General features: G+C 41.9%; 1 protein-coding gene and 1 pseudogene across 2 annotated transcripts in view; both read left to right on the top strand.

The window, feature by feature from the left end:
• The window catches only part of LOC309548023 (uncharacterized protein), a 156,194-nt gene that overhangs the window by 93,526 nt on the left and 40,206 nt on the right, over positions 1-22,462 (top strand). Inside the window, exons 13-16 of the mRNA XM_082248001.1 lie at positions 8,688-8,822; positions 13,733-13,854; positions 19,281-19,403; positions 20,508-20,931. Of these exons, the coding sequence (XP_082104127.1) occupies positions 8,688-8,822; positions 13,733-13,854; positions 19,281-19,403; positions 20,508-20,931 (804 nt within the window). The remainder of the gene's footprint in view (positions 1-8,687; positions 8,823-13,732; positions 13,855-19,280; positions 19,404-20,507; positions 20,932-22,462) is intronic.
• LOC309546644 (ferritin, lower subunit-like) lies at positions 11,241-12,405 on the top strand (annotated as a pseudogene). Its single transcript has 2 exons — positions 11,241-11,775; positions 12,322-12,405. The product of its transcript is annotated as a ferritin, lower subunit-like (transcript).

The following is a 22,462-nucleotide window of genomic DNA, read 5'->3' as shown; positions in this document are numbered from 1 at the left end:
GGAGATCACCCTCTCCACATAACGTGCTCACTGGTGCCTTTCTCACACTGAAGTCTTATTGCAACCTCATCACTTACCATGTCCATTAACATAGTATCACTGAATGTGCGTGGTCTGAACCACCCTGCCAAGAGGTCATCTCTATGGGCTACGGCCTCATCTCTGAAGGGAGACATACTTTGTATTCAAGAAACACATTTTGCACAGGATGCTACACCGAAGTGCACCCATAAAAATTATCCATACATGTACCTAGCATCTTGCAAGAAGAAGCGGAAGGGAGTTCTTATTGCGGTCAAAGACTCCATAGACTTTCACCACCATGCCGATATTCTTGACCCCAAGGGGAGATACATCATACTTCAGTGCACGATCTTGGGTAAACGTTTTACCATCGTGAACTTATATGCCCCGAATCAACACCAACTTTCGTTCATTAGATCAGTAGTGGCCAAAGCTAAGGCCCTTGATTTTGGGAATCTCCTTATATGTGGTGATTTTAATCTCACTCCTGACAGTAACATGGACTCAACGGCCAAACCTAAACGTCCTAATGCTTCTCTGTCGAAATATCTTTGGTCTCAGGAAATGTATGACGTGTGGAGGTGCTGTCATGCGTCGGAGAGGGACTTTTCGTTCCTGTCCCCGCGTCACGGCACATACTCACGTATAGATTTGTGTATAACAGACAGAAAAATGTTGGAATATGTGTCCTCGGTGGAACTTCACACTGCTACCTGGTCTGACCACTCACCTTTGACTACCACGCTGACCCTAGGTCAGCATGCCCAATCTCCATTTGTTTGGAGGCTGCATAATCATCTACTAAAAAGCCCCACCTACTTGTCAGAAGTGCAGCAACACTTGCAGAATTACCTATCGGATAATTTACTGGATGACTCAGACCCGCTGGTAGTGTGGAATGCCCACAAGGCAGTTTTGAGGGGGGTGCTTATGCAAATAGGTGCTAGAGAGAGGAGAAGGAGGTCGCAGCGTATGGACGAGTTGACAAAACAACTCTCTTCTCTTGATTCCCAAAACCAGCAAAACCCTTCAGGATACCTCACCAATAAAATCTTCTCACTTAGACAGGACATAAGAACCATGCTTTTAGAAAAATATAGCGACTCCCTTAAGAAATGGAAAACGACTTCTTACTCCACTGGGCAAAAGGCTTCTAAAGCCATGGCCCTTCGGATTAAGGGACAGAGGATTAAAGCTAGAATACCATTCGTGTACCATCCCCACTCTAAAGAAAAGCTTCTTAAGCCCAATCTTATCGCTAACGCATTTAGCGCGTACTATGAATCCCTCTACAATATCCAGGCTGATCCGGGTAGTCACCAACCTTGTCCGGCAGATATTGCCGCCTTTCTTGGTACTATAAATCTTCCCACAGTTCCCCCCGACAAATTGGAGGTCCTTAATCAGCCATTCACTGAGCTGGAAATTGGTACAGCAATTTCATCCCTTCCCAACCTGAAATCCCCTGGCCCGGACGGGTACACGGCGGAATATTACAAACAATTCTCTCATCTACTCACGCCACTTTTGACTAAATTTATTTAACGGTTACCAGTTTTGAGTTAGAGTGTAGCTCTTTTTTTTTTAATTATTGCTCACGCTCTGGCGATCGCGGCGATACCTCACATGTGTGGTTTGAACAGCGATTTTATTTGCGGCTCGACTTCCGTATACGTTTTTTTTGTGCGCGAGCTAACGGTGACGGGGGCGCTAATTTTTTTTTTTTCCCATTTATTTTATTTATTTTTTTAACTTTATTAAAGTTTAAAAAAAAAAAAAATCTGATCACTTTTATTGCTGTCACAAGCATCCCTTGTGACACCAATATGTAGTGACAGGTACACTTTGTGGAGGGATCGGCATTTTTGCATACAGCCGTTTTTCAAATTTGCCGCCTTTTGCAGCACAGTAACCCGGAAGTGACGTCATGGACACCGCCTCCGGGTTACGTCATCGGAGAACCGATCGATGCCGTTTCCGGCATTCATCGGGACTCCATCCAGCCGGCGGACGTGCCGGCTGGGTGCTCGGGGCTCCCGGTGGGACGGGAGCCCCGGGCAAAGCCACGGAAGGCGGCGGGAGGGGGGGGGACGTCCCCTCCCGCCCCCCCGGGTACCAATCGAGCGGCTCCCGAGCCGCATCGGTCGGTACCGACGGAAAGCCAACCGTCGGCTCTAAACCACGGTACCGGGATGGTGCCTCTAGCTAGAGGCATCATCCCGGTACACTACTGCAAAGTTTACCGACGTAGACCTACGTTAGTATGCGGTAAGTGGATAGCAGCCAGCCACAATAAGGGTCAAAGCTTGGAAGTTCCCCTTGCCCATAATCCTTTTGCATCCCTTGCCAATTACCTCAGTGCAAATATACCCAGACTTTCTAGCTGGAAGAAAGGATAAGCACCTCAAAAACATAGGCAACTACAGACTTCTATACCCAAAAAGCTATTCAAACCATGATTTCCATGCATCTAGATGTCCAGGCACTTTATTAAGGCAAACAGCAACTTTTTTTCTTGTTACCCATAGTCAGGGCTTTTTTTTCCTCAGAGAATAGGTGCAGGAACTCCCCCTTTCTGAGTCACCACTTTTCTCCTTGGTTCCACCCCCTACCCACCTCCCAGTACTGCCCTATTAGAGAATACAGAACCACATATCATTTTGTAGTGCTAAGTGATTTGTAGGGAATTTGGTAATGACAACAAGAAAAGCAGTACAATATGTCCACTACAGCCAGTAACAATAGATCCCCTAACAACAATGGACGACCCACAACAAAATCCCCCCCCCCCCCAGCAACAATAGACTCCCAGCAGCAATAACAGATATCCCCACAGCTAGCATCAATAGACTCTCCAGCAGCCAGCAACAGTAGATCCCTCCCTCAACAGTAGATCTCTCCCAGCAACAACTGACCTCCCCCCAGCAATATAAGACCTACCCCTAGCAACAGAATGTTTCCCCCTTAGCAACAATAGACCTCCTCAGAAACAACAGACCCCCCTGCAAAATAGATTCCCTCCAGCTAGAATAGATCCCCAAGCAGCCATCATCAATAGACCCTGCAGCATACCTGAGCACCTCTTGCAGATAAATACAGTCAGTTCTGGAGGTGATGGAGCTGTGTTCCTCCACGTTCCTGCTGAAAAAAAGCCCTGCCCTTAGCCCCTTTGTCCCCTTCACCACTATAAGAAGCCACTTTAATGAATATACCATATAATCAGGCGCACTTTATCTCACTTTTTTGACCTAATTCATCAAAATGACTCCTGCAGTAAATGAGTTAAGAATAATGACTGTGAAAGACAGGATGCTTTCCTCTATGATGCAGTTTGGAATAAATGGCTCTATAATAATAGGGGTTCTGTTTTTAGATGGTGTTACTATGCTAAAGCACTGATTAGACTGAGGGCTTTTGGATTTCTTTAATCCCTTCTCACCATAACCTATATGAATAAACTGTCTCGTTGGCTGTATTCAGTTTAGAATGAATGGTTCTATATTATTTGGCTTTAACTGCACTATACACCAGTGGTTCTGGATGTGCATTTGGCTAATTGAGTTATAAAGGCATGATTTTCACAGCTCCACCCACTGTGCTTCAAGAAAGAATAGTCATCTTATTTTTGAGGTATGTGATGGAACCAGAAATGTGAATACAACCTGTTTTAATAAGTCTTTACTGTGCTATGAATAAATAAATAAATACTGAACGCAATAAAAGAAAATAGACACTAGGTGGCAGCAAAATACACAATTGTATGAAAGTATTTAGTGGGTTCTGTGTCAAAATCCAAATAAATCAAAACATTGTTTTATTTTGCAATTGAAATTTTCTATTGTGATCATGTGTTTCGGTTCCTGTTCCTGTCTGGGATTGCGGTATGATTCATAAACAGGACATGGGTGTAAGCAGGACATACTATATTTTGTAAGGTTTTAATAAAATTAGGTACATCTAGGGACTTTTTTCAAAATGTGTCAGCGGGGTGGTTTTGGTAGCTGTTTCTATTATGAAAAATTTGGATTGTGCAAAGGAGTGTTGTTGGCTTTTTTTTCGATTTTTAGCATCAGTGCAGAATCTGAAAAATATGCTTCTTGCTAACTCAACAAACCGCCAATTTACTTGTGCTTGGTCTTGGCTACTGCAATTTTATCCTATGCTGTATGCCAGTAACCAGACACTAGACTCTGCAGTCTGCCATGAATGCTTCTTCAAGACTTATCTATCTATTTAACTACCCATCAGTATTTTTATTTAATTGAAGTCATTAGGACCAATCGCGCTTAATTGCCCCCTGGACTGGGATGGGTTCCCCTTTAATCTCCTATGGTATGGTCTGGTAGTAGGCTTCTCCTCACATGCCAGTAGGGAAGGAAAAAGAAGCTCCAAATGGTGTAGCATCAAAATAATTAGTTTATTATCCACAATAGTGGGTTTTTAAAAGCAGGAAATTGTACAAAATAGAAAGCAGTGGTGGTCAGTGGTCGGCTGGTGCGGGCTGTGCGTCCTCTCTGCAGAGTGGCGAGCGGTTCTTCTGACTTGCGTTCTACCTGACGTACCGTGTTGACGCTATGCATTCCAATCTGGATTAGATTGGATTGGAATTAGATTGGAAAGCATTGCGTCAACATGGTACGTCAGGTGGAACGCATGCCGGAAGCACCGCTCGCCACTCTGCAGAGAGGACGCGCAGCCCGCACCAGCCGACCACTGACCACCACTGCTTTCTATTTTGTACAATTTCCTGCTTTTAAAAACCCACTATTGTGGATAATAAACTAATTATTTTGATACTACACCACTTGGAGCTTCTTTTTCCTTCCCTACTGGCACATATCCCGATGTGAGGAGAAGCCTAATACCAGACCATACCATGGGAGATTAAAGGGGAACCCATCCCAGCCCAGGGGGCAATTAAGTGCAATTGGTCTTAATGCTGTAAGGTATATAGGACACACTGGTTCTGGTAAGTGATTTCATCTACCCACAAGTCACGGTGATTGATGTCACAGAATTTATGGACACCCATGTTTGAGCACTTGCACTCTTGAACATTTTTTGACCATTCTGAGCACTATAGTCACCTTATTTTCTGGACTTCATCATATGCGATTAGTCACTATTTATTATTTGTATCTGAATATCTATTGTATTTATCTATTCGTATTTATAATTTATGAAGTCATTTTCCTAGTTACTGGGGCACATATTACTTTATTACTTTATTCATAAAATAGTGAATTATTAATATATTTTTTTTCCTAAGAGCACGTAGTATTCAGCAAGCGCTGTAGTTAGCCCTTTGTTTTAAGAGCTAAATATTTGCAATTTCCTATAGCTGCTGCTGCACCATTCACTTTATATTTATTTTCCTATTCTATTTATTCTTTTATACATCAATACTCATTCATAACATTGTTTAATTACCCTGTGGTGTGGGGAATGTACCTTGGTATATTTTTTTATAAGTCAGGGCTAGTGCAAGGATTTTTGACACCCTAGACTAAACTTTTTTTTTTTTTTGCCGCCCACGTTGACTCCGCCCCTGACTCCACCCTCTTTGCCCTGCCCATGTATACAGTGGAGGTAGCAGGGGTGGGGATTTTTGCGGTGCCTCTTCACCTATTTCTTAAGCTGTGCTCGTCTGCAGGCCTGCACCTGCGCCTCTAGACCCGGCCTGAAGACAAATAGTGGTGGCACCGGCTCGCTTCCTCATCCCAACCTTGGTCCGAAGGTATATAGACAGGTTAGGGTAGTATATGGACAGGCTAGGGTAGTATATGGACAGGCCAGGGTAGTATATGGACAGGCTAGGGTAGTATATGGACAGGCTAGGGTAGTATATGGACAGGCTAGGGTAGTATATAGACAGGCTAGGGTAGTATATAGACAGGCTAGGGTAGTATATGGACAGGCTAGGGTACTATATGGACAGGCTAGGGTAGTATATGGACAGGCTAGGGTAGTATATAGACAGGCTATGGTAGTTTATAGACAGGCTAGGGTATTATATGAGCAGTCTAGGGTAGTATATAGATAGGCTAGGGTGGTATATGGACAGGCTAGGGTAGTATAGGGGCAGGTCAGGGTAGTATAGGGGGAGGCTGGAGTAGTACATGAACAAGCTAGGGTGGTATATGGACAGGCTAGGGTAGTATATGGACAGACTAGGGTAGTATATACAGTAGCATAGCGTGGGTTGTCATAGCCCGGGGCAAGACAAGTCATTTGCGCCCTCTAACCCATGGACATTTAGCACTCCCTGAGTCCAGTGTGTGGTAAAGGACAGCCAGTCAGTGAGCAGTGTGTGATTAGGACAGCCAGTCATGCGTAGGAGTGACGTCATCGCTGCGCAGTCAATTAGATGGCTGCAGCATGTGAACCTGGAAGGAAGACTGGGGGAAGTATATCATAATGTGCTAGTATGCAAAGCAGCCTACCCTTTTTGTCTCCTATTTGCTCTGCCTCTGCTTTGCCTCTGTTAGACTGTCACAATGAGTAGATCTGGTCCGGAGCCGAGGAGACACAGCATTCGCCAGGCAGTAAGGCGGGACTCAGGGAGCAAGCGGCGCAGACCGCAATCACCCACAGGGGAGCCTTGTATATTTTTTTCTCTACCGCTCATCTCTCGGTCACTCTGCTTTCTCTTCCTATCAGAATTTTTCTCTCTCTCTCTCTCTCCCCCTCTCCCTCTCCCTCTCCCTCTCCCTCTCCCTCCCCCTTAGTATTGAAGCTTACCCCCTCCATCTTTCCCCACACATATTTCCATTGGCCCAAATCTATAATAGGTTGCCTCCATAGCCAACTTTGCCAATTTAGAGTGACGCAGCATTTGGGCATAATAGGGACAGAGTCCCTTTAACCGCTTGCCAACCGCCTGCCACATATATACTGCAGCAGGCTGGCTCAGCTGTGTGAATCACCGTACCTGTACCAATTCGCCTGACGGTCGTGATTGCCGCCGGGCACCCGCGATCACTCCCCGTGGAGAGAGAACAGCGGTCTGTTGTTGTAAACACCTCCTCCTATTTAGGATCACAGGTCTCTGTGTTGATTCCACAAGCTCATCCTCTCACAGTTAGAAAACACCCCCTAGGCATACATTCAACCCTTTGATCGCCCCTGGGCCAACCCCTTCTCTGCCAGTGTCATTATTACAGTAACAGTGCATATTTTTAGCACTGATTACTGTAGTAATGTCACAGGTCCCCCCAAAAATGTCAGTTAGGGGTCTGATCTGTCCGCCACAATGTCGCAGTCCCGCTAAAAAATGACATAAATCTTTCCTCTTACACTTATTGGGATTTTTTTTTACCAAAAAATGTACCAGAATACAAATTGGCCTAAAATTATGAAAAAAAAAATAGATTTTTACATTTTTCATTGGGAATGTTCTATAGCAGAAAGTGAAAAATATTGTTTTTATTTTCAGAATTGTCGCTTGTCGTTTTGTTTATGGCACAAAAAATAAAAATCACACAGGTGATCAAATACCACCAAAAGAAAGCTCTATTTGTGGGGGGGGGGGGGGGGAAGACATCAATTTTATTTGGGTACAGCGTCGCACAACCGTGCAATTGTCCGTTAAAATAACACAGTGCCGAATCTCAAAAAATAACCTGTCATTAAGGGGGAAATCTTCTGGTCCAGAAGTGGTTGACAAAGTAAACTTTCATGAGTTAAACTCCGGGTAAAAGAAAAGTTACCCTTACAGAGGTATACACGTACTGAAATTTTGCTTGTTTATGCAACTAGCAAGTAGAATATCAGATGAAGGTCAGCAATGGTATTTCAGTATTTCTTTTTTATAAAGTGAAAAAAACATGAATTCTCTTTTTGGATGTCTTTACCTTTACCAGTAGCTTAACGTTGTGCCTGGTTTAAGACTTAAAGCGGAGTTCCAGCCATTCACTCACCTGTCCAACGGTCCAGCCATGCGGCCGCCCGAAGCCTCGATCCTCTCCCTCGGCGCCGGCATCACTACTGTGGGCACCCGGCTGTGACAGTTTGCGGCTTCACAGCCGGGTACCCACTGCGCATGCGCGAGTCACGCTGCGCACCTTGATTGGCTGGCAATCTTCTGGGACCTCTGACGTGTCCCAGAAGATTGCAGGGAGGGAGGGGGAGAGGAGAACTTCCGTTCAGGGCGCCGCGGGGCTCCGAGCGGAAGTGGGAGCGGGTACCGGTCAAAACTAGGTACCCGCTCCCCCCCCAAAAAAAATGACATGCCAAATGTGGCATGTCAGGGGGTCAGGACTCCCTAAAGCGGAAGTTCCACTTTTGGGTGGAACTCCGCTTTAAGCCCCATACACATGGGCCAAATGCCAGCTGACATCGGCCGGTTTAATGAAAATCCGCGTGTATGCCAGCCGCTCCGACAGTTGGACATACATGCTGGAAAACCAGCAGCCGACCGGCTGGGTTGAATGAGAAAAAAACTCTTAGTGTGTACCACCCTTTATCAGCCCAGGAATTCAGTTATTTGTTCAGGAAATATTTGCTTATAATGCATGTGCCTAGTTATGTTCATCCCAAATCCATATACATATTTTTACAATATATGCATAAAAATAATTTATGTGCTTCCAAAAATAAAAAAGTATTTTCAGGTCTTCTTTGCAGGCAATACTTTACCATTAAAAAACATTTTCTTTTTACAGGATTTTCCTGTTTATCTTACAATCATCCACAGACATATTAATAATGGCGACACATTCTAAACCCAATTTCGTTCTGATGTTGGCTGATGATCTTGGTATCGGTGACCTTGGCTGTTATGGAAATGACACAATAAGGTAGGCACAGTGGTTACCACCTCGATCTAGCAGCACTAGGGTTGTTGGTTCAAATCCCAACCACGGCTCTACCTGCATGGAGTATGCATGGTCTCCCTGTACCTGTTTTGCATACTTCGGTTTCTTCCCACATGCTGGTAGGGTAATGGGTTCCTGTCTAAATTGGCCCTAGTATGTGTATGTATAAATGTGAGGTAGAACCCTTAGATTGTAAACTCCTTGAGGGCAGAGATTGATGTGAATGTACAATATATATGTAAAGCACTGTGTAAAATGTATGGCAATCTATAAGTATCTGAATTAAATAAATAAGGTAAGACTTTTATTTCCATACAAGATCACACCCCAATAATGTCCTAGGACCAACTGCTGCTGCTCCCACCCAACCTATAGTAATGGTTCAATTTCATTAGCAGTCAAATAAAAAATAAACAGAGGAACTAGGCTCTTATATCATAAAATACATATCACCATAGTGAATAAACAATAGTGAATAAACAAATAAATAAATACATCTTCATTTAAATGATAGAAAATACATATAAATTGTGAAGTCCATGTAAAGATTCCACATGGGAATAACGTCCTCAGTGAGTACCCGGTCACACTGGGGTAACCCCTGAGAACATCAGACGTAGGCTGAGGAAACAGCATTGGGTTGCGTTTGAGATACGTCATTTCCAGTCAGCTAGAACGTAGGTGGAGCCCAAACCGGTGATTCCTGTACAATACATGCTGATCCGTGTCTTCTTTGATGTAAGTGCAATACAACCTTTTTTTTTTTTAAACAAATTGTTTGAAATACTGCACTATGAGAGTGCTATTTCCTCTCCCTCTCTATATGGCAACATTGAATACACTATCTATATATCTTTGATGTGTAATTTGACTCACTGTAATAGGGGTCAATTAAGTCTGGTGAGTGCATAGTGTGCCTGCAATGCTGGTGGAGAGGAACCTTTCCTATACTCACTGAAGACGTTATTCACCTGTGGGATCTATACATGGACTTCACAAATTTTATGCATTTTCTATAATTTAAATGAAGATGTATTTATTTGTTTATTCACTATAGTTTATTCACTATGGTGATCTGTATTTTATGATATAGGAGCCTGGTTCCTCTGTTTCTTTTCATGGTATAGGTGTTTTTTTATTTTACAACACGCAGCTCTTTATTGTAGTTTGTTTTTTGGTCATTGATTTGCGTGGGTTTAGAACTTATTGGTTCTTATATTTTCTTTTAAATAAAAAAAAAAAAACGTAATCAAATACTGCAGAAATAAAGTAACAGACATGCCAATTTTTCCTTCAAGAAATGGAGTTCCCTCCTATGGACTATCCTGTGTGGCTCATGTCACTGTTCTCCAACAGTTAGACCATTTGAGTTAAGGCCATGCATCTCTTATAACGCCTAAGTGTTAGCTAGTTTTTATTTCTGCATGTGTCTATATAAGTTGGGAAACCATGAATGTCATCTCATGAATTAATTATCTATATAGAAACCTATAATTTGATTACTGTGCTGTCTTTATTTGGTAGTTACTGGCTCAGGGATGGCACTCATCAGCGGTGGGTTAAAGTTCTCTGCTTCTTGATCATACAACTGTCCAGCTCATTCTATCCCTAATGTTTTGATATTCTTTCATCAGTTGAGGACAGGAGGAAGCTAGAAAGCAACTACTTCCTTTAAAGACTTCTCAGCGTAAGGGCCATTAACCCTTCAAAAATCATTAGTTAAAGTGTTACTAAACCCATAACAGTAAAATCAGTCTGTATATGCAGTAAAGGATTCTTGTTATACTCACTGTGGAATCTAAGGAGTTAGTTCTCTGCATTGTGTAAAAAAGCTGTATGATCCTGTCTTCTCTGACCCTCCCCTTCTTCCACAGCCCATAATTCATCTCCTGATAGAACAGAGCCTTGGGGGCAAGGTGCATGTTTAGTTTGGTGTGTATCGTTAGAGATTTTTTTTTTTCTTGGGAGGTTGCATGTGATCAGCACAGAGCCAATCAGCACTGTCCAGACAGAGGGTCAGGGGTCCTGCAGCCCCATAGGACAATCAGAGCAGAATGAAAACCCCTCCTACAAGCTTTAACTAGACACTGATAGAAGTCACAAGACTTCTATATACTGATGATGGGAAAAGGTACTTAGCAGTTTATATTTACTAAAACAATTGGATTTCTATGTTCTGTGTACTGTGAGAGACCGGATATAGTGAATGCAAGGTCCTTGGTTTAGTAACACTTTAACAATATTCCTATATAATCATTGATCAACAGTAATCATATTAAAACCCCACTCCACATATGCTATTTCACTTACTCCAATAACCAAATACTAATTATCTAAAAACATGTACTATTCTCCCCGTTAAAAATAATAAAAAAATATATAAAAAGACTACACACCATCATGGAGTCTCAGGTCAGACACACCTTTCATAAAGACTGTTAGGCTGACCTCAACCGCACAGTGAACCTGAAATACCACAGCTCCTATGTCTACCTGTCTATGGCCTCCTATATTGACCGCGACGACGTAGCTCTTGCTAATATTGGAAAGTTTTTCTGAGAACGTTCAGAAGAAGAGAGATGAGCATGCAGAGAAGCTAATCAAGTACCAGAACCAGAGAGGAGGGTGGGTGTTCCTCCAGAGTGTTGAGAAACCAGAGCGTGAGGAATAGACAAATTGTTTAGAGGCGCTGCAAACGGCTCTAAATCTGGAGAAATTCGTAAACCAGACTCTGCTGGACCTCCATGGTGTTGCTGTTGACAAGAATGACCCTCACATGACGGACTTCCTGGAGTCTCCCTATTTGTCGGAGAGTGTAGAAACGATGAAAAAACTTGGAGATCACATCCCCAGCTCGAAGAAGCTTTGGCCTAGCCACCCTGGCATGGCTGAGTACCTATTCAACAATAACACACTAGAAGCTGAAACTTCTAGGGCAATTTATCTCAACTCCTGTCCTCAGGACCCACTAACAGGCCAGGTTTGCAAGATATCTGAAATACATCACAGGTGATATCATTTGCTGCTCAGTGATTGCAGTATTCTAGTCTGCATCTCCCCAAGGTAATACTTAAAATCTGGCCTGTTAGTGGGTCCTAAAGACAGGGGTTGAGAACCACTGTTCTAGGGGAAGTTACAAGTCTTTTGCTCCGATAGCTCTATGAAGGCTGCAGAAAGATATATATTGATATAAAAAAACACTTCAGCATTCATTTATGCAATACATTTGGGACCAATTTAGTTTTAAAAATAAAAATACATTAAAAATACATAAAAAGTTAATAAGCTGCAAATTATAAGTAGCAATTATTAATAAAATCCACATTTAATCCTGTAGATTCCAGTCTAAAAAATCTATTTGCCTTGTATTCGAGTGTGTAGAGACCCTTTCCTAAGATGGAATGTCCCAAATTAAAGTGTATCTATGCTGAAAATTGAAAATCATATATTCATTTCCACATTGTATTTTAATTATTTCTAGCCTACTCCTAATAATCTTCGTAGTGGAGCTATACTTGTACCACTCATCCCACTGCAGGAACATAATGCTGTATACTGTATGTAGCTGATGTTACATATCGTTTACAATGCTCACAGCCAACTAATTTGTTTGTGAAGTTAACAGTTTGTTTTAACCAACTTGGTCCAAACAAACTATTTTAAAGTAAAAAAGAAAGCAGGAGTTCAGCTTTAACTATTGGACTTTTGAGAAGGTACTTTGTACCTTTTTGTATGGGAATTGTCAGTGATAAGGAACACTTGTATCTTTCCTGCATAATTAATTTAAAGTAGAGTTCCGGCCTATTTTGCAACTTTAGTGATTCCTGGAGTGCTCGCTATGCTGATCAACAATTGGGCATTTTCAATTTTTTTTGGGGGTCCCTTACCTTATTTTCAGGGCATTTTTGATTGTACTTCCTCCTTCTCCCCCTTCTGTGGCCACGGCCACCGACATCACTTCCGCCTTTGCATTGCATTCTGGGAGCTGTTTGTCATCACTCCCAAGAGGCTGGAATCAGGAAGAACTCCCAGAACACTCCCTGGAATCAGGAAGAAGGACACAGCAGATTACACTGCGGCTTCAGATGCCCACATCCAAGATGGCCACGCTCAGACAGCGTTTTTAAAAGTAAGATTTTGACTAAAATCCAATACTGACCACCTTGTAAGTATGAGAATAACGGTTCTGTAAAGGGCGATGGATTAGTATTATAGAGGTATTTTTAGTTAAAAAAGGTATTTGTGGCCGGAACTCCACCTTAATCATTGATACCCTATTGTAAATAAGATAAGTATGGATCAGAAAGAGCTAAAAGTCTTAAGGAAAGGGTTAGGGATTTTCTTAAGACTGGAGTTTAATGGTAGCATTTAGGTTTAGGGTTCAATGTTACAGATCATGTTTCTAGTTGGGTTAAAGTGTGCCTAAACCTAAATGTAATATACTGCAGCTTACCTGTACTTAGCTGCTGGATGCATTCGTTTTCTTTTCTCAAACTTTTTTCCTTTATTTGTCAAACTCTGCAGCCCAACTTAAAATTGCTGTGGCTGCGAAGCAAGGCATTGCGGCTGCTGCATGTGAACAGCCCTGTCAAGCTGTTTTATTGTTAGAGATTCAATTGGCAGATGAGGGATGGTAAAACCCAGCCCAGCCGCCTGTTTTTACCACCACAAGGACGTTATTGTGAAAGAGCGCATTTTTTTTATACTACAAAGTCTACATTGGACTCCCACTAGGTATATTAGGCTGGCTTTAATTAAAAAGTACAGTTGAGAAATTATCCATGGGTCTTTCTATCACTTTTCCCCTTGACCTTTGCATAAGATCCACCTTTTATTATTATTCTTTATTATTTGGACACAATGCATATAACTGTTCAATAACTGTTTTTTAGGACAACAAATATAGACAGGCTTGCCAAAGAGGGTGTCAAATTAACCCAACACATTGCAGCAGCGCCAATCTGTACACCAAGCAGGGCCGCATTTATGACGGGACGATATGCTTTCAGATCTGGTAGGTAAAAAAAGTGAATAAAAATGTCATTGTTTTGACGTATCTTCTCAAACCACTTAACCCCTTCAGCCCCAGGAAGGTTTTACCCCCTTAAAAACCAGGCCATTTTTTGCGATACGTTACTGCAATGCTTTATTTGACAATTGTGCGGTTGTGCAACGCTGTACACAAATAAACTTGATGACCTCTTTTTCCTACAAATAGAGATTTCTTTTGGTGATATTTGATCACCTCTGTGGATTTATTTTTTGCGATATAAACAAAAAAATAACCACAATTTTGAAGAAAAAAAAAAAATTAAAAAACCACAATATTTTTTACTTTCTGCTATAAAGCATACCCCAAAATTTTTTTTTCAATATCGAATTTTTTCATCAGTTTAGGCCATTATGTATTCTGCTACCTTTTTTTGGTAAAAAAATTCCAATAAGCCTACATTGATTGGTTTGCGCAAAAGTTTTTTTTATTGTTTTTACTAGTAATGGTGGCAATCAGCGATTTTCAGTGGGACTGCGATGTTAAGGCAGACAAATCTGACACTAAGGGATACTTTTTGGGGACCAGTGACACCAATACCGTGATCAATGCTACAAACAAATGCACTGTTACTGTATAAATGACACTGGGAGGGAAGGGGTTAACATTGTTCGAAATAGACTTCTTAGTCCCGGTTCACACTAGGGCGACCTGTGAGGCGACCTGGTTGCCTCACAGGTCGCCTCCCATAGGGAAGCTGCGGACCCGTTCTAATAGGAGCGACACAAGTCGCTCCGACCTAGAAAAAGGGTCCGGAGCTTCTTTGGGGCGACCGCCATAGACTTCAATGTTATGAAGTCCGTGGCGGCCGCTCCGAGGTCGCCACCCGAAGTCGGATCGCGTGCATGTGAACGGGGGCTTAGCTGTCACAATACTTCAGGAAAGTTGTTTATTTTCTTAAAGTTAAGCAAAACATATGAAACAGAACAAAACAGAAATACACAGAAGGAGAGAGAGATATGTTACTTGGCTTCATAGTGTAGGATGTTCTTTTCTCATCTCTCTCTAGAATGTCTAACATAGTGTATCATTATACTGTATGTAAAGACGATGTCAGCAAAAAGTGTGTCCCAAGAAGGTAGTAATTTTCAATATAAAGTAACACCCACTTTTGCATATATGGTTTCAGTCTATAGTTAACCACTTCAGCACTGGAAGGTTGTAACCCCTTAATGACCAGGCCATTTTCCTGCGATTCCGCACTGCGTTACTTTTACAATACAATTGATGTCCTTTTTTTCCCACAAATAGAGCTTTCTTTTGGTGGTATTTGATCACCTCTGTGGTTTTTAGATTTTGCGCTATAAACAAAAAAAGAGCAATTATTTTGAAAAAAACACAATATTTTTTACTTTCTGCTATAAAACATTCCCAATAAAAAAGTTTAAAAAATCTAATTTTTTTTATCAGTTTAGGCCAATTTGTATTCTGCTACATATTTTTGGTAAAAAAAATATCCCAAAAAGTGTATATTAATTGGTTTGCGTACAAGTTATAGCGTTTACAAACTATGGGATAGATTTTTGGACTCTTTCTTTTTTCTTTTTTTTTAGTAATGGCGGCAATCATTGATTTTTAGCAAGACTGCAACATTGCGGTGGACAAATCTGACACTAAGTGACACTTTTTGGGGACCAGTGACATTAATACAGTAATCAGTGCTAAATAATATGAACTGTTACTGTATAAATGACACTGGCAGGGAAGGGGTTAATACTGGGGGTGGTCAAGGGGTTAAGTGTGAGCCTAATTGTGCTTACTAACTGTGGGGGGGGGGCTCTGTGAAAGGCACTCAGAGATCGGTGTTTCAGCTTAGCTGAGACACACAATCTCACTGTGCCTGTCCGACAGGAGAGCCGCCTGCTTTGTTTACATAGGCAGGCGACTCTCCTGTCAGTTTCCCTGAAGATTGCGGGAGGCCAGCGGCGATCGAGCCCGTTCCTCCCGCGGTCTGGCTCCAGCTGTGTCTAAGCAGACCACATGCACATAATCACGTAGATCACGTGATTATGCGCAGCCGAGCCTCCCTTCCGCAGTAAATCTGTGTGGGGCGGTCGGCAAGTGGTTAAGACACATAACCCCACCCAACATACTGACATAAAAATTCAGAATAGAAATACATACATAGCAAAATGGCTTCTCTGTCCTTGACAAAGACATAATGATGTAACCTTCAAAAACTAACATATTACATTATAACATTCATATGTATTTCAGAGACTTCTATCATTTAAAATAATATTCAATTTTAAACCTCTAACAAACACCAGGGGTGATCAAGGGGTTAATTGTGCTCCTAGGGAGCAATTTCTAACTGTAGGGAAAGTGGATGAACTAGAGAAAAAGAGAGATCTTGGCTGAAACACAAGATCTCTCTCTTCCTCTGAGACAGAACGGCAGTCTGCCTTGTTTACATAGGCAGACAGCTGTTCTGTCATTCCGCCAAATGATCAGCAGGTTTCGGTGACCATCGCAGCTTCTGGACCTGCTGATTGGCTCCCGCTGTGTCCATTCACAGTGGGAGCCCCCTGGACATCTCCTGCACAAGATCACGTACCTGGCTGTGCGTATATATGCGGCAGGCGGTCCAGAAGTGGTTAAAGGACATCTGAGCACAAAGATAAGGAGTATGTCTATTTAGCTAAAGCTGACCCTACACTATTTAAAGTTTGGTTAAGCAGTGACTGGCTGGACTTCAACCAGTGTGTGGCAGTCCCCACTTGACAGAAGTTGATCATTTGAATGAAAAAAAAAAAACTAACACTGTATGACCAGCTTAAATTGGTATTAAAGGTTCGGCTTTAAAAAAAAAAAAAATATATATATATATATATATAAAGACATTTTATAGGGCTGTGATTAACAGCAGTGGGAGCCAATGGGGAGATGGTGTTATGGGACAGCTGAGGCTCTCCCGCACATCGCTGGATCAAGAGGGGACTCAGGCGAGTATTAGGGGGGCTGGGGGGGGGGAGCAGCACACAGAAGGTTTTTTACTTTCATGCATAAAATGCATGAAGGCAAAAAACCTTCAGCCTTTACAACCACTTTAAGTGTATGTAGAATAGGCAAAAAATTCTGAGTCCAGATAAACTATAGATGATCTTTAGAAGGACTCTAGTTCAAGTTTGGCATCATTTATTTTCAGGGAGGTAACAGTATGCAAAAAAGTGGGAATCCCACCATTGCTTTGTGCATTTTGCACTTGTACAGGAAACCTGTACTAAGAGAAATATACAGGCCTCCACTGCTGATCTGGCAATGCTAGTTGCCCAGCTGTTATTGGCATCAGTATATTCTGAGTTACAAAAACAGAAAAAGAGTTCAGATTAGTAAAGTCAGAACTGCATATTTGTTTTAGGTCAATTAATCAAAAACTATTGAAGGATGAGCATACCCGCTTGGCAACTTTTGGTATATCAGAGCGTAGTCTGCGAGCCAGGCTTTCTCTTCCACATCAGTGCCTGGCCTTACAAATGCGATTCTGGAAGAATGGTCAAACATTCCCATAAACACACTCCTGAACCTTGTTCAAGAGTATGTTATCCATTATCTTCTATGATTGTTAGGCTCATGATTTTATCAGTCACAATTATATTTACATTATATTATATCTTTTTGTAGTCCTGAGTAAGGGGGAGTTTCTTTGATTTTACACTGATTACGGTAAATTGACAGAACATACTAATGGATAGAATTGATAGCTGTTTGAATGATGTTATGTGGGTAATCAAGAAAGGAGAGAGCGGCGCCAGCTTAGTATAGTACAAGTTTATTTAACACTGTTAAAATTGGTGACTCACCCTCCGAGGTTGGGTGAGACCGGTACACAAAGACTGTTAGGGTCATCCATCTTCCTCTTCCAGGATAGTGGTCATAGGAGAAGGTGGTGAGGATCCATAGGTATAGCCGAGCCGCTGTGGGGCTGCTAGTTGTCACTGGCCGCGGCGGAGCATGCACAACAGGGCTCCGGCGGCCGACTTCTGATCCCTGATGACATCACTTCCTGGCAGGAGAAAAATAGGGGTTGCACTCGTTCAGAGCATCCGTGCTCCTTCGTCAGGCAATGGGAGTGTCTCAGGTGGGGCAGGGAATTTATACCCTGTTGCCGGACTAATTGCAAAGACATCTGTCAGATGTCTTTGCAATTAGTCCGGCAACAGGGTATAAATTCCCTGCCCCACCTGAGACACTCCCATTGCCTGACGAAGGAGCACGGATGCTCTGAACGCGTGCAACCCCTATTTTTCTCCTGCCAGGAAGTGATGTCATCAGGGATCAGAAGTCGGCAGCCGGAGCCCTGTTGTGCATGCTCCGCCGCGGCCAGTGACAACTAGCAGCCCCACAGCGGCTCGGCTATACCTCTGGAACCTCACCACCTTCTCCTATGACCACTATCCTGGAAGAGGAAGATGGATGACCCTAACAGTCTTTGTGTACCGGTCTCACCCAACCTCGGACAGTGAGTCACCAATTTTAACAGTGTTAAATAAACTTGTACTATACTAAGCTGGCGCCGCTCTCTCCTTTCTTGCATCTCTCAGGGCTTCTCCACGCTTCAGCCAGCTGCCGCGGACTATAGCTTCCCTACAGTACCAAACTTTGTCCCCCCCCCCCACGCAGCCCCATAACCCCCCCTCCCATCAACCCACATTCCTTGTACCATCTTGGGATATTAGAAGAGCGCCATGACACCCCCCACTTTCATGTGGGTAATCAAGACTAACAAAGTCCACACCAAACCATGTAATCAATTTTTAGTGGACTTTTTCCAAAAACATAGTTGAGAGTTAAGCCCCGTACACACGTACCGATCGTCGGCCGAACGATCGGCCGTCTTTTGTCCAAGGGCTGTCTTGTCTGTTGAAAACTGCAAAAGACTGCACACAAATTTTGTCGGCCAACAACAGCCGACTGCAGAAGTGATATCATGTGATGGTTCACTTTCCTTGTCTTTTTTCTTTTCTGAGCATGCCCAGTCTTGCAAATCTGCTGTCTGTCGGCCGAAATCTGTACTGACTGGCGAACAATCGGCCGTTCTGGTGTTGGCCAACAAAAATTTTAATGCTTGCACGACAGATTCTGTTCGGCCGAAAATGCGCTGTCGGCTGTCGGAAGCATCATACTAACAAGCCTACAATCGGCCGATCAGTCGTCGACCGAATCTTTACGGCCGACAATCGGTACGTGTGTACGGGGCATTAGTGGCTAGGTTGTCTTCTAGAATTCTGTCATTTATTCTTTAATAGGAATGTCCAGTCTGGAGTTTTTAGAAGGAAATGTGAGTATTTGTATTTATTCCATATGTTTTGATTTTAATGCACGTCTTTGTTTAGTTTTCATTCTCTCGTCTTTTGACATAAAATTATTAAAACAATATATTTTACTAGGCATGGATACAAGTGGAGGAGGTCGTGCTCTAAAGTGGCTTGGTGTATCTGGTGGACTTCCCCCTAATGAGATCACATTTGCTAAAATATTACAGAATGAAGGATATTACACTGGCATTCTAGGTATTGTACTGACCTAACCAGTTTTTCCATTTTATTGTTAGCAATTTTTATATCATGTTAATATTAATATAGGCATCAGTGTTTTAAAGAATCTTGTATATTTGGGCTGCCCATTGTTGGACTCATTCCTTAGTGTGCCAGTCCGGCCTGTTCTGTTGAAGGCTCAACTTGATACGGGACTGTTATCCAGGCACAGATTAGTTAAACCCAAAGTTGTGGGTTTAACTAATCTTTTTTTTTGTCTAATTCTCCTTTAAAGGGGAGTGACAGGGGTTGTGTCCTATATTACATACTTTTGGTAATAGTTATCCCTCGTTCTCATCTCAAAACATTGGGAGGTCTGCTCCAGAAGATGGCTCCTGCCCACCTCTACAGTATCCGCCCACTGCTCCAGTGCTGATGTATTTTACTCTATGCTCCTGTCTACATGAAAACATGCCCACCACTGTCAGTGGGTGTAGAATTCCAGCCCTGTTGGCGGGTGTCTGTCGGTCCCACTGCTTCATTACTCATATTGATGACTCTGTTTCTAACTTCTCATGATCACTCTAAAAGCTCCCCACACATTACAATGGATTGTACAGTCATTAGATCTACCAACAACTACGTAATGCAAGGTCCTGACTAGTTGGATACAAATTGATTGCTTAAGGTGACCTAATGTTAAGGTCACTAGGACTAATAGGGAGGTTCAGTCTCCACAGCAAAGACACAGACAGCAATAAAACTTGATAGTGGTTCTAAACATTCTCCATTATATCTAGAAACTGGAAAAAAGTTTTGGCCAATATTTGATCCTAATACTACATTAAGGTGACTGCAGCAGCAATAGTAGTGAGACTTCATGGCTAGGGTCATAAATGGAGAATGTACTCAATAGAGAGGAACAGTAGAGCCCTTATTGTCTCAGCAGGATGGACAACACCTAAAAAAAAAAAGAGCTGGAAGAGCTCACAAATTATGAATAAAGTTGGGTTGGTTGGTCATTACTTACCTGTAGAGCACATCAAGTGTGTGGAAACCTAAAAGATAGAAGGCTAATTTTGTATTTACATGGGTATTGTCTTGCATCATTGCTGAAAAATATTGGTTTTTGTGTTTTAGGAAAATGGCACCTAGGACTGAACTGTAAAACCCTTAATGATTACTGTCACCATCCTCTAAGCAATGGATTTAACTATTTTTATGGAGTTCCCCTTACCCTCATTAATGAATGTGAGCCTGGAGGCCTGCTGGAAATTGATGTACCATTTAGGGCCCAACTGATTTTTATCACTCAACTTATTGGCTTTGCTGTGCTTACAATGGTGGTTGGTAAATATACTAACCTGGTGGCAATCAATGGTAAAGTGCTGTTTTGCTGCGCATTGTTTGGCATTTTGTTTTTTTTAGCTTGGTACATAAAATATGGTTTCCTACAGTACTGGAGTTGCATACTTATGAAGAACTATGAAATTATAGAGCAACCAATGAATGTACAGAGAACATCTGCTCACTTAATAAGAGAGGCGCAGCAGTTCATTGAAAGGTATGTGAAATATATCTGTCAATATATAGTGTTTGTTGGCCTAGCATTTAGCCTAGAAAAGTACTTTGCAAACAGTGGTATGTGAAATATCAGTTTTATTATATGTACACTCTGCATTTTAGTGTGGTTGCTGTGCAACATGTTTGTTGAGATGTTGATTCAGGTTAATGGGATATGACTATTTTGTGAAATGTGTTTGAATTGGAAATGCATGCGCTGCACATATTATTGTGGCTTTGAATGCTAAACCCCAAAAACCTTCCATACCTGGTTTGGAACACTGAGCATTCAAAACATTTATTATAGTGAACCTTTGCTTTGCCTATGCAGGACAAAACAGCAAGTTTACTTTAAATGTATGATGGGGGAGCCAATGGAAGGTAAGCAATGCCTACTGCTGGGGGTGGAGCCTGTTGCTTTGCCTTGCATAGGCAAAAACACTGGTTCACTTTATTGTACAACCTATTTTTTTTTTTTTTTTTTATGAGTTAGGGCTAGAACCTTTTATCATCATGTCACCGATGTGCCCCCACTAGGAGGAAAGAAAATAGAGAGTTTTGGTTGGATTTCTTCTTACAGTGTTACTAAACCCAGGACTCTGCAGTCACTATATCTGGTCTCCCAAAGAACACAGAACATGGAAATGCAATAGTTTTAGTAAATATAAACTGCTAAATACCTTTTCTCGTCAGCAGTACTGTATATAGCAGTCCTATGACTTCTATCAGTGTCCAGCCGAGCACTAAGTAAAGATTGTAGGAGGAGTTTTCATTCTCCTCTGACTGTCATATGAGGCTGCATGACTCCTCACCCTCTGTCTGGACAGTGCTAATTGGCCCAGTGCTGATCACATGAACCCTCTCAAAAGAAAAAAAACTCTCTAGCAATACACACCAAACTGAGCATGTGCAGAGTGCACCCAAGGCTCTGTACTATCAGGAGATAGTTGAAATAAAGGATAAAGGTGTCTTCACAGGGTGGTACTGTGGACACCACTTAAGTACACTATGCCACGTCCTAATGGTTATCAAAGAGGATCAAAGAATGAAGAAAGAATGGACTTTTTTGGCAAAATTTAAAGAGATTACATATATTTTTTTTTAGAACAAGGGAAAAACATATACTGAAACATATACAAGCATTAAAATACATATACCAAGAAATATGGACTAAATAGTCCATTGTGCTTGGTATATGTATTTTAATATATTTTAAAGTCCATTCTTTCTCCATTCTTTGATCTTCTATCAGGAGACAGATTAGGGACTGTGGAAGGAGAGGATCAAAGAAGACAAGATCAAACAGCCTTTTTACGTAATGCGGAGAATTAACCCCTTAGGTTCCATCGTTAACAAGCAGGCTTTACTGCATATACAGACTGATTTTACTGTTAGTTTAGTAACACTTTAAATGCATAAAGATCATACATTTCTTATTTAGAAGAACAGAATTTTACAAACAAATGGGAGTTAACCCCATAAAATGTATTTTTTTTTTTTAACCCCATACAATTTTTAATGCAAAAATGTGT

This window comes from Pelophylax lessonae (genome assembly GCF_965119305.1).
Source record: "Pelophylax lessonae genome assembly, chromosome: 2".
Classification (NCBI taxonomy): Eukaryota; Metazoa; Chordata; class Amphibia; order Anura; family Ranidae; genus Pelophylax; species Pelophylax lessonae.
This window is presented reverse-complemented; position numbering and strand designations above follow the sequence as displayed.